Here is an 11,428-nt window from a genome sequence, read left to right on the forward strand (position 1 = left end):
GTGCATGTGCACAAATGAAAAACAAAAACAAAAGAGTGAATTATAGAATAGGCTAGTTCCTTCCCTTTCTAACATTGTCCTTTTCCCCATATTTCTATCTACTGAGCTTACACTCCCTTTGGTAGTCATTCTTTCTTTCTTGTACATTGTCTGCCCTAGCTCACAGAACTCGAGAGTGGCTTCTAGACTTGTCACCAACTTGCCTTTTGATTTCCGACAAGTGAATTGTCTTTGCTAGGCCTTAGTTTGTCCATCTGTAAAATGAGTCCTGAGTTCTCCTTGCCCTAACTCTCTTCCTTCTCCAGGTAAATGTGCACTCACCTGCCCCTCCTTTACTGAAGAACAGTGATAAGACCTTTGAGTCAAGCAGAACTGACTTGGAAACTCACACCCTGCTGTCTGACCTAGTGACTTCACTCCTGTCACATTCTTCCTCAGTAAAATGGGGCTGATGGACGTAGTTTCCTGTACACTCCAGTAGTATGTAGGGTTGAGGATTCCATGACTGCATGTCCACATGGCACACAGTTACAGCTCCATAGAGCATGCTCACTGACTATGCATTACTTGGAGCGGTCCCCTACAAGTCTAGTGGCCTATGTGATGTCAGTTATTTTTTTTCTAAAAGGAAACAGGCTTTTTGCTGCTTCTTACCTTCTGACTTTTCCTGGCGCACTCTGTGCCTCCTTCCCTAGGGTGGGACTGGGGGGCTGTGCTACTTCTGAGACCAGAGGGTAACAGCGTTGATGGGGTCTTTCCATCAGATATGATGACTATGACTATGGGGAGGTGAACCAGCTCCTGGAGAGGAACCTCAAGGTCTACATCAAGACAGTGGCCTGCTACCCAGAAAAGACCACCCGAAGAATGTACAACCACTTCTGGAGGCACTTCCGCCACTCAGAGAAGGTAGGAGCCATGTGGAAGCCAGCAGAGGGGGCAAAAGGCAGGACCCAGTGAGGGACTCAGGGCGAGGCTGTCCTGCCAGGTGGGAGACCCAGGACTATTGACCTGGTTTCAGGCCCTATTCCTCTGTGTGACTGTCAACTTCATTTACTCACCTGTAAAAAGATAGGTACCTGTTCCTCACAGTGTCCTCAGTGGAAGCCTTTGGGTTCAAATCTTAGCACTCACTTGGGTGCTATGTGAGTTTGGGCAAGTTACTTTTCCTCTTTGAGCTTTTCCTCTTTATAATGAGAATACATGCTGCCTGCTTCTCAAGGTTGTTGGGAAGATGAAATGAGACAATGTATGTAATCCTGCATTATTGCTAGTCAGTGGTGGATCTTATTTTAGCATTGTGTGATAGGTGTGATAGAGATTAGTCATGATAGGGAAATTCTTCCATAGTCATTACACCAAGTTGCTCAGAGCCCCAGCAAGGGTCAGGGCGTCTCCATGGGGAAGGGAGGGTAAGGTGAGTGGTCAGGAGCTGGTAAGCAGGGAGAACTGTGGGTCAGTTGTCAGCAAGCCCTGGTCTGTGTCCCAGGTCCACGTGAACTTGCTGCTCCTAGAGGCCAGAATGCAAGCTGCCCTGCTCTATGCTCTCCGCGCCATCACCCGCTACATGACCTGATTCCCTCCTGTGAAGGACTCGCACCTGGAGCAGCTGACCCCGGGGCATCGTCCACTCTGCAAGGACTTCTGTGTCTGGAGACAGAGCCAGGATCCTTTCTGTCTCCTGCCCATCCATCCCCACCCTGGGGCTGGGCATGTGTGTGGTGTGCAGCCTCCGAGCTGAACCACACCTTCCTTTTTCTCACTGGAATGGACAGGATCATTGCACTGACTCTGGGGTCTCAGCTCTGCCCTGGAACGGGAAGAGGACTAGGAAAACCCAAGGGCCATACCCCTCCTCTCCCTCCTTCCCATGCCCCCAGAAACAGAGGATGAAGGAGGGGTAGGGGGCTGAGTTCACACTTATGTGCCAGCAGACTGCCATAGGCACCAAGTCCTGGGACCTCTCTGGACTGGGAAGCCCCTGTACGGCCCCTGAGGGAGAGGGGCAAAGACCCCCAGGGACAGACACTCCAGGCAGCTTGCCTTCCCCTTCCCCTTGTTATCAGATTTCATTACCTCACACCTACCCTTCACCCATCAATGTGAAAGTTTGGGTCACAGCTGGTCTGTGCCCAGGTCCCCCAAAGCCTGTTCTCTTGGGCAGCCTGTTAGTTGCCTGAATCCTAGATTAAACCTTTTGTCTCCTTTGTCCTCATACCCTTTTCTCCCATGGCCCATGGTGTGAGGTCTTGGAGGAGAGAAAGAGCCAAGCACACGCAGAGCCGACTAGCTCTAGAGAGTTGGAGCCTGTGTTGGTCAGTCTGCATTCAGAACAGAACTTCTATTTGGGTCCCTTATGGATGAGATATGACCTTATCAGGGCCTTACCTGTGAAGCCATAGTCAATACCTACAAGAGAGGAGAAACTATTCTCCTAGGCTGCATTGCTTTGCAGAGGTTGGCCTCCTATCTTTCTGTCCCCATGGGCTCTGCCAAGAATGCTTGCCAAAAAGTTGAATCTTTCTAGATGGTACCAGGGCCCACCCAGTAAGAGCCGGATACCAATGTTCTTATGTAGGTCCTGCCACTGGTTGAGTGGCTTTGGCACATTACCACAACTCTCTTGTTCCACAGCTGAGGAACAAGCGGCAGATTGAGGGGGTGGCTTACATTTCCCAAGGTCTGAGGTTTTTGCCCTGGGCACTCATACCTAATTGCCAACAGCAAACTAATTTCTCTTACAAGACCTTGAAGGCCTCTGGGGACCCTTATTCCCACAGTCAGCCTCTTCTGGTTGCCTTCCAAGGACCCTCCCTGATCCCTGTATCCCATCTGTTCCTTCTCCTGGGTTTTAGATGGATTACTTGGCAACAGAAGCAGCCAAGGACTGACCCCAGGCACTTTCAATAGCAAACAACTGTGAATTCCGACTTCCCTCACCCTTCCAGCAGCAGATGCCTCCTCTCATGCCTGTTCGGAGGTGCCTGGGAAAGGCGAGGGCGGGGATGCGGCTGTTGCTGCCCTTCCTCCATGTGGTTAGGCAGGAGAGGAGCCTGGCCAGCGTGCCACATTTCATGCCCGTGCAGGCACGGGGAAGCGACTAGCACCCCTTCATACCCTTCCTGCAAAGAAGGGGGGCCGGAGGGGAGGCGCCCCAGCATGGGGGTTGGGTTCTAGAGGGGACATGATAACTCTGTAAATGTCCCCTGGGTGGGTGGGGAGGGGTATCCAGTGTTAAAGTGCTGAAATCTTTGGTTTTACGACCAGTTCTAGGTGACGAGAAATAAAAGTTCACTGAGGTTTGTTTTGTAGTCCTGGGATGTTTTTCCATTTCCTGAAGGTCAGGGTTCACCTCATAGTACAAGCTGGGCGCTGTGATTGCGTCATGGATGTGACCTGATGGCCTCTGTCCTGCCTGTACTTGTGCCCAGTGACTGCACAGTTGGGAGTCATTGGCATTGGAAATCTTCTGGGCTGGGGCTGAGGTTCAGTGGCAGAGCTTGCTTAGTAATGCATGAGGCTGTGGGTTAGATCCCTAGCTCCACCAAACAAACAAAAGTCTACTGTGGCTTAGGTAGCCAGTCCTGGCACCCATCTGTGGCCTGTGGAATAATAACGGCCATGTTGTTTTTCTCAGTTTGGTCCTGGGCTGGGTACTTGGAGGCTACTCCAGACTGCAGCAGTCTTGTAAAAGAATTGAAATTGAGGTGAAATTACATTGCTAAAACCAACTGGGCCAGGATTCCAATGAGGTCTGGTTGACTGAGGCCGCAGTACCTGTTGCTTTACCTACTCAGTGCTAAGACAAAAACAGCAGACCAGAAGCAGGAAATAGCCTCTGCAAAATGAGGAGAGCAGGCGGGGCAGAGGCTGGCCACACGTCCTGCCACAGCAGTTGGGAGACTGCAGCAAGAGTGAGCTGGCCCTGGCAAGCAGAGGCTTGGGCTAAAGCACCCCAGGGCCCCATCCAAAGTGGCTTACCTCCTTCAGCAAAGCTCAGCTCTACAATTGTCACCGGCTGATGCTTGAATAGAAGGCCTGATCACAAGCACGTGAGGCTATGGGGAGACATTTCACATTCAAACTGCCACAGCCCTCTACCTTAGCTGTTTTATTCTACTACTGGATTTACCTTGTGACAGAGGGAAGTGTTTGACAGTTTAGGGGTACCCCACCACATGATTTTTCTGCTTTGCATCCTTCTCTCTCCAGCCCTGCAAAGACAGGAACAGTATAAAGAGTTAAAAGGGGGCTGGAGGGATGGCTTAGTAGTTACGGCATTTCCTGCAAAGCCAAAGGATCCTGGTTTGACTCTCCAGGACCCACGTAAGCCAGATGCATAAGGGGGCACATGCATCTGGAGTTCATTTTCAGTGGCTATAGGCCCTGGCACACCTATTCTCTCTTTGCCTCATTCTCTCTCTCAAATAAATAATACACACACACACACACACACACACACACACACACACACACACATATATATTTTGTTTGTTTTTGGAGGTAGGGTCTCACTCTAGTTCAGGCTGACCTGGAATTCACTATGTAGTCTCATAATGGCCTTAAACTCATGGTGATCCTCCTACCTATGCCTCCCAAATGCTGGGATTAAAGGTGTGTGCCACCATGTCTGGCCATATATATATATACATATACATATACATACATATACATACATGAGTTAAAAGCATCCAATTAGTTATGTCTTTTATTTTTATTTATTTATTTTTTAAACTAGGAGTTCACATCATGTGTTCAACCCTTCCCCATGAGCTCCATAAGCTCTGTCATGGGATTCTTTTTTTTTTTTTTCCCCCAATATTTTTATTTATTTGACAGAGGAAGAGGGAGAGAGAGAGAGAATGGGCACAGCAGGGCTTCCACCCACTGCAAACGAACTCCAGATGCATGCGCCCCCTTGTACATCTGGATAATGTAGGTCCTGGGGAATCAAACCTGTATCCTTTGGCTTTGCAGGCAAATGCCTTAACTGCTAAGCCATCCCTCCAGCCCACGTCTGCTTTTAAAGGTGTTGACCTTGTTCCAGCTGCTCTGGGCACCAGGAACTAGTCAACTCATCAGGAAAACCACACGGTGACTAAGCTGAGCACTCTTCTGCTGACTTCCCATTTGTTTGAACACTGCCACCATAAACTGAGAAGTGGGTCTCCCATGTTCTCTTCACCCTGCAGATATCATTATTTCATTTATTTCTTCTTCTCCTCCTTCTTCTCCTTCTCCTTCTTCTTTTTCTTCTCCTTCTTCTTCTTCTTCCTTTTTTTTTTTCAAGGCAGGATCTCACAAGACCAGGCTGACCTGAAACTCACTCTGTAGCCCAGGCTGGCCTCAAATTCGCTGTGATCGTCCTCCCACCTCAGCTTCCTGAGTGTTGGGACTAAAGGTGTGCACCACCACACCTGGCTAAATATCTTCATTGTGTATGGGTGTGTGTGTGGGCGGGGGGTGCAGCCCTGAATGAGACAGACAGTTATGGACTTTATAGCTGATAAATTCCATGAAGGTTGGGGAACTAGGGAGATAGCTCAGCAGTTAAAGGTGCTTGCTTACAAAACTTGCTGTCCAGCCGGGCGTGGTGGCGCACGCCTTTAATCCCAGCACTCGGGAGGCAGAGGTAGGAGGATCGCCAAGAGTTCAAGGCCATCCTGAGACTACATAGTGAATTCCAGGTCAGCCTGAGCCAGAGTGAGACCCTACCTCAAAAAAAAAAAAAAAAAAAAAAAAAAACTTGCTGTCCCAGGATCAATTCCCCACTACCCATGTAAAGCCAGATGCTCAGTAATACATGCATCTAGAGTCCCTTTGTAGCCGCAAGAGGTCTTGACACACCCATTCTCATTCTTATTCTCTTATGTAAATTTTTTTTTCAAGGGTCTCACTCTAGCCCAGACTGACCTGGAATTCACTATGTAGTTTCAGGCTGGCCTCAAACTAAGAGCAATCCTCCTACTTCTACCTCCTGAGTGCTGGGATTAAAGGAGTATACTAACATGCTTGGCACAAAAAGAAATAAATAAATTCATGAAAGAAAGATGAACATCACACAAATTCTTGTTATAAGCCTGGAGAAATCAAAAGTCCTAGGAGCTGGGCATGGTGGCGCACACCTTTAATCCCAGCACTCCGGAGGCAGAGGTAGGAGGATCGCCATGAGTTCAAGGCAAGCCTGAGTCTACATCTTGAATTCCAGGTCAGCCTGAGCTGAGAGTGAGATCCTACTTCAAAAAACAAAAAACAACAACAACAAAAAGCCCAAGGAGCTACAGAAGATTCCTGGCAGAGGCAGAGATACAGGAGGTGATAGAAGGAAGAGGAAGGCAGCCTTGCGGGAACAGGAGGGGTCTGGAGAACATGAGGAAAGCTGAGGTTTGGAAAGTCTTAGGCAGATCTGGCAGGAACTTTATACTTTGGCCTGGGTGTAGCTCAATGGTAAGGTGCTTGGCTCAGATGCTCCAGGCCCTGGGTTTCATCCTGAAATACTGGACTTTACCCTGTGGGCAAGTGGAAGTCTTCAAAGGAGATTTTGTGGTTTAATACAAAATAGATAATATAGGAGCTGGAGAGATTGCTCAGTGGTTATGGCACTTGACTGCAAAATAGATAATATTTATTAGAAGAGGGGCTAAGAAGGCAACAAGACTTATTTAGACTTACTTATCTGTAGTGTTCTACTAAATTCTTCATAGACATGGTCTGATTTGTGTGTGTGTGTGTGTGTGTGTGTGTGTGTGTGTGTGTGTGTGTGTGTTTTGAGGTAGGGTCCCATTTTAGCTTAGGCTGACCTGGAATTCTCTATGTAGTCTCAGGTGGCCTTGAACTCATGGTGACCCTTCTACCTCTGCCTCCTGAGTGCTGGCATTAAAGGCGTGTGCCACCAAGCCCGGTCACATGGTCTGATTTAATCCACACAACAACCTTCCATATGGATCATAAGAGCAAAATCTTAATTAATTAATTAGACAGAGAAAGAGGGAGAGATCGAGAGAGAATGGGTACACCAGAGCCTCCAGCCTCTGCAAACAAACTCCAGACATATGTGTCCCCTTGTGTATCTGCCTAATGTGGGTCCTGGGGAGTCGAACCTGGGACCCTTGGCTTTGTAGGCAAACGCCTTATCCATTAAGCCACCCCTCCAGCCCAATTTATTTTATGTATTTGAGAGAAAGAGAATAGGTGCATCAGAGCCTCTGTCACTGCAAATGAACTCCAGATGCATACTCCACCTGGGAAATTGAACCTGAGTTCTTTGGCTTTGCAGGCAAGCACCTGAAACTCTAAGCCATCTCTCCAGCCCCTCTTTTTTTTTTTAAATTATTTATTTATTTGAGAGCAACAGAGAGAAAGAGAGAGACAGAGAATGGGCGTGCCAGGGCCTCCAGCCACTGCAAATGAACTCCAGCCACTGCAAATGCACCTTGTGCTTCTGGCTAACATGGGTCCTGGGGAATCCAGCCTCAAACCGGGGCCTTAGGCTTCATAGGCAAGCGCTTAACTGCTAAGCCATCTCTCCAGCCCCAGCCTCTCTTTTTTTTTAAAAAAAGTATTCTATTTCCTGATACTACCTACATAAGACCATTATAATAGGAGAAAAGATGATGACCTCAACTGAAAGAGAGACTGATTGAGAGAAGGAAGAGGTATGATGGAGAGTGGAGTTACAAACGGGAAAGTGGGAGGAGGGAGGGAATTACCATGGGTTATTGTCTATAATTATGGAAATTGTTAATAAAAAAATTGAAAAAAATAAAAAATAAGAGGTGGGCGTGGTGGTGCACACCTTTAATTCCAGCACGTGGGAGGCAGAGATAGGAGGATCACTATAAATTCGAGGCCAGCCTAAGACTACATAGTGAATCCCAGGTCAGCCTGAACTTGAGTGAAACCCTACCTCGAAAAAAAATTAAAAATAAAAAGTTCAGCTCAAAAAAAGGCATACACCAATGAGTAGCACAGACAGCCAGGTAAATAAAATAAAATAAGGAAAGAATATTTCATTTATTTACTTGAGGGGAAAAGATACCTCTAGCTGTTACAAACTCCCAATGCATGTGACATGCTTGTACATTAATTAGTACTGGGGAATTGAACCTGGGCCCTTATACTTCACAGGCAAGTGCCTTAACCACTAAGCCAGCTCTCTGAAGCTTTTCTTTCTATCTGGGCATAGTGGCTCAAGCCAATAATTCTAGCCCTGAGAGTTTGAGACATGTGGTAGATTGATTCAGGTGTCCCCCATAAATTTAGGTGCTCTGACTGCTAGGTTCCCAGCTGATGGAGATTTGGGGATTAAAGCCTCCTGGAGGCAGTGTATTGTTGGGAGCGGGCTTATGGGCATTATAGCCAGTGCCCTCTTGCCAGTGTTTGGCACACTTTCCTGTTGCTATTGCCCATTTGGTATTGCCTAGGAGGTGATGTCCACCTTCTGCTCATGCCATCATTTTACCCTGCCATCATGGAGTTTCTCCTTGAGTCTGTAAGCCAAAATATCAACTGCCCCCCCCCCCAGGCTGCTCTTGGATGGGTGTTTTCTGTCAGCAGTGTGAACCTGACTGCAACAAGACAGGAAGATTTCTGGGAGTTTGAGGCCAGCCTGGGCTATAGAGTGAGACCTTATTTATTTATTTATTTATTTATTTATTTATTTTTAATTTTTAAAATTTATTTGAGCAGGGCATGGTGGCACACACCTTTAATCCCAGCACTCGAGAGGCAGAGGTAGGATCGCCGTGAGTTCAAGGCCACCCTGAGACTTCAGAGTGAATTCCAGGTCAGCCTGGACTAGAGTGAAACCCTACCTCGGAAAAAAAAAAAAAAAAAAAAAAAAAAAAATATATATATATATATATATATATATATATATTTGAGAGATAGAGAATGGACATATCAGAGTGAATTCCAGGTCAGCCTGGATTAGAGTGAAACCCTACCTCGGAAAAAAAAAAAAAAAAAAAAAAAAATATATATATATATATATATATATATATATATATACTCACTCTGCATTCTCAGGTGGCTGTAAACTCACAGCCATTCTACTTCTGCCTCCTGAGTGCTGGGATTAAAGGCATGTGTCACTAAGCACAGCAAGACCATCTATTTTAAGAAAAACATAAAAAGCGGGATATGGTGGTATAAGCCACTTGGGAAATGGAAGCATGAGGATTCAGAATACAAAGAAAGCTTCTGGAACAATGAAGCTTCTCAATAAACAAACACAAAAAAATGAGGCTGGGCTTGGTAGTGCCTATAATCACAGCACATAGGAGGCCGAGGCAGGGGGATCATTGCAGTTTGAGTTGAGACAAGTCTGGAACTATATTGTGATACCTGTGTCAGAATGAGAGAGAGAGAGGAGGGAAGAGATGGTTCAGTGATTGAAAATGCTTGCTTGCAGCTTGGCTGCCCAGGTTCAATTCCCTAGCACCCATGTAGAAGCCAGATGCACAAGGTGGCACAGGTGTTTGGAGTTCGTTCTTTCTCTCCTCTTGTGAATATGAATAAGTAATTTTTTTTTTGAGGTAGGTCTCGCTCTAGCCCAGGCTGACCTGGAATTCACTTTGTAGTCTTAGGGTGGCCTCGAACTCCCAGCAATCCTCCTACCTCCTTACTGCTGGGATTAAAGGCATTTGTCATCATGCCAGACTCTTTCTTTATCTTTTCTTTTCTTTCTTTCTTTCTTTCTTTTTTTTTTTTTTTTTTTGAGGTAGGGTCTCGTTCTAGTTCTGGCTGACCTGGAATTCACTCTGTAGTCTCAGGGTGGTCTTAAACTAACAGCAATTTTACCTGTGCCCCTGGAGTGTGAGTGCTAAGATTAAAGGTGTATGCCACCAGTCCCGGCACAAATAAAATTTTTTGTTTGTTTGTTTTTGTTTTTCAAGGTATTGTCTCACTCTAGCTCAGGCTGACCTGGAATTCACTATGTAGTCTCAGGGTGGTCTTGAACTCATGGCAATCCTCCTACCTCTGTCTCTCCTGAGTGCTGGGATTAAAAGTGTGTGCCATCCCAGCACTCGGGAGGCAGAGGTAGGAGGATCTCCGAGAGTTCGAGGCCACCCTGAGACTACAGAGTGAATTCCAGGTCAGCCTGAGCCAGAGTGAGACCCTACCTCAAAAAAACAAAAAAAAACAAAAAAAACAAAAAAAAAAAAAAAAAAGTGTGTGCCACCATGGCCAGCAAATAAATTTTTTAAAAATGTTTCTTGGGATTGGGTATGTTGTTCAGTTGGTAGAGTGCTTGTCTAGCATACATAAAGCCCTGGGTTCAATCTCCAGCATTGCATAAACCAGGTTTTGCAATGGCGTATACTGTAATCTCAGCACCAAAGTGGTGGAGGATCAGAAGTTCAAGGTCTTCTCTGGCTACATGGCAAGTTCAAGGGTAGCCTAAGATGTATGAGACCCTGTCTCAAAAAAATATATAATAATAAATAAAATAAAATAAAAGCCGGGCATGATAACACATGCCTTTTCTTTCTTTAATTTTTTTTATTGACAACTTCTATAATTATAGACAATAAAATATGATAATTCCCTCCCCTCCCCTACTTTCCTCTTCACAAATCCACTCTCCATCATATCCCCTCCCCCTCTCAGTCATTTTCATTTTGATGTCATCATCTTTTCCTCCTGTTACGAGGGAGGATTGTGAGTAACAGGCATTGTGAGGTCATGGATATCGAGGTCAATTTGTGTCAGAACGATTGCATTGTAAGGAGGAGATTGCATTGTAAGAAACTTCTCTGGCTCTTACATTCTTTCTACCACCTCTTCTGCAATGGACCCTGAGCCTTGGAAGGTGTGATAGAGATGTTTCTCTGCTGAGCACTCCTGTGTCACTTCTCAGTAGGCGCACATCTTTAATCCCAGCAATCAGGAGGCAGAGGTAGGAGAATCGCTGTGACTTTGAGGCCAACCTGAGACTATATAGTGAATTCCAGGTTAGTCTGGGCTAGAGTGAGACAATACCTCGAAAAACAAAAACAAACAAACAAACAAAAAAAAAACAACCTCAACAACTCCCCCATCCCTCCCCCCAAATAGTGAAATAAAGAGAAACTTTGGGCTGGGGAGACAGCTCAGCAGTTAAGAGCACTTACTTGCAAAGCCTGACGTGGCAAAAGGTCCTGCTGAGTCTATTCTCTACCTGCCCCCCCACTCGCAAATAAATGAAAAAAATAAATAAATAAAGGCTAGCCAGGTGTGGTGGCACATGCCTTTAATCCTAGCAATTAGAAGGCAGAGGTAGGAAGATCGTTGTGAGTTCAAGGCCGGCCTGGGACAACAAAGTGAGTTCCAGGTTAGCCTGAGCTAGAGTGAGACTCTACCCCCGCAAAAAAAAAAAAAAAAAAAAAAATTAAAAAAAAACCTTTCTTTGGTTCTCCCACTATTTGTTTGTTTGTTTTGATTTTTT

At 46.1% G+C, this 11,428-nt stretch overlaps 1 protein-coding gene across 1 annotated transcript in view; it reads left to right on the forward strand.

Annotated features, from left to right (window-relative positions):
- Sesn2 (sestrin 2) overlaps positions 1-3,176 on the forward strand; it is a 29,064-nt gene extending 25,888 nt beyond the window's left edge. The window contains exons 9-10 of the mRNA XM_004671251.2: positions 765-909; positions 1,490-3,176. Of these exons, the coding sequence (XP_004671308.1) occupies positions 765-909; positions 1,490-1,576 (232 nt within the window). The 3' untranslated portion in view covers positions 1,577-3,176. The remainder of the gene's footprint in view (positions 1-764; positions 910-1,489) is intronic.
- The last annotated feature ends 8,252 nt before the right edge of the window (positions 3,177-11,428 follow it).

This window comes from Jaculus jaculus, chromosome 5 (assembly GCF_020740685.1).
Source record: "Jaculus jaculus isolate mJacJac1 chromosome 5, mJacJac1.mat.Y.cur, whole genome shotgun sequence".
Taxonomy (NCBI): Eukaryota; Metazoa; Chordata; class Mammalia; order Rodentia; family Dipodidae; genus Jaculus; species Jaculus jaculus.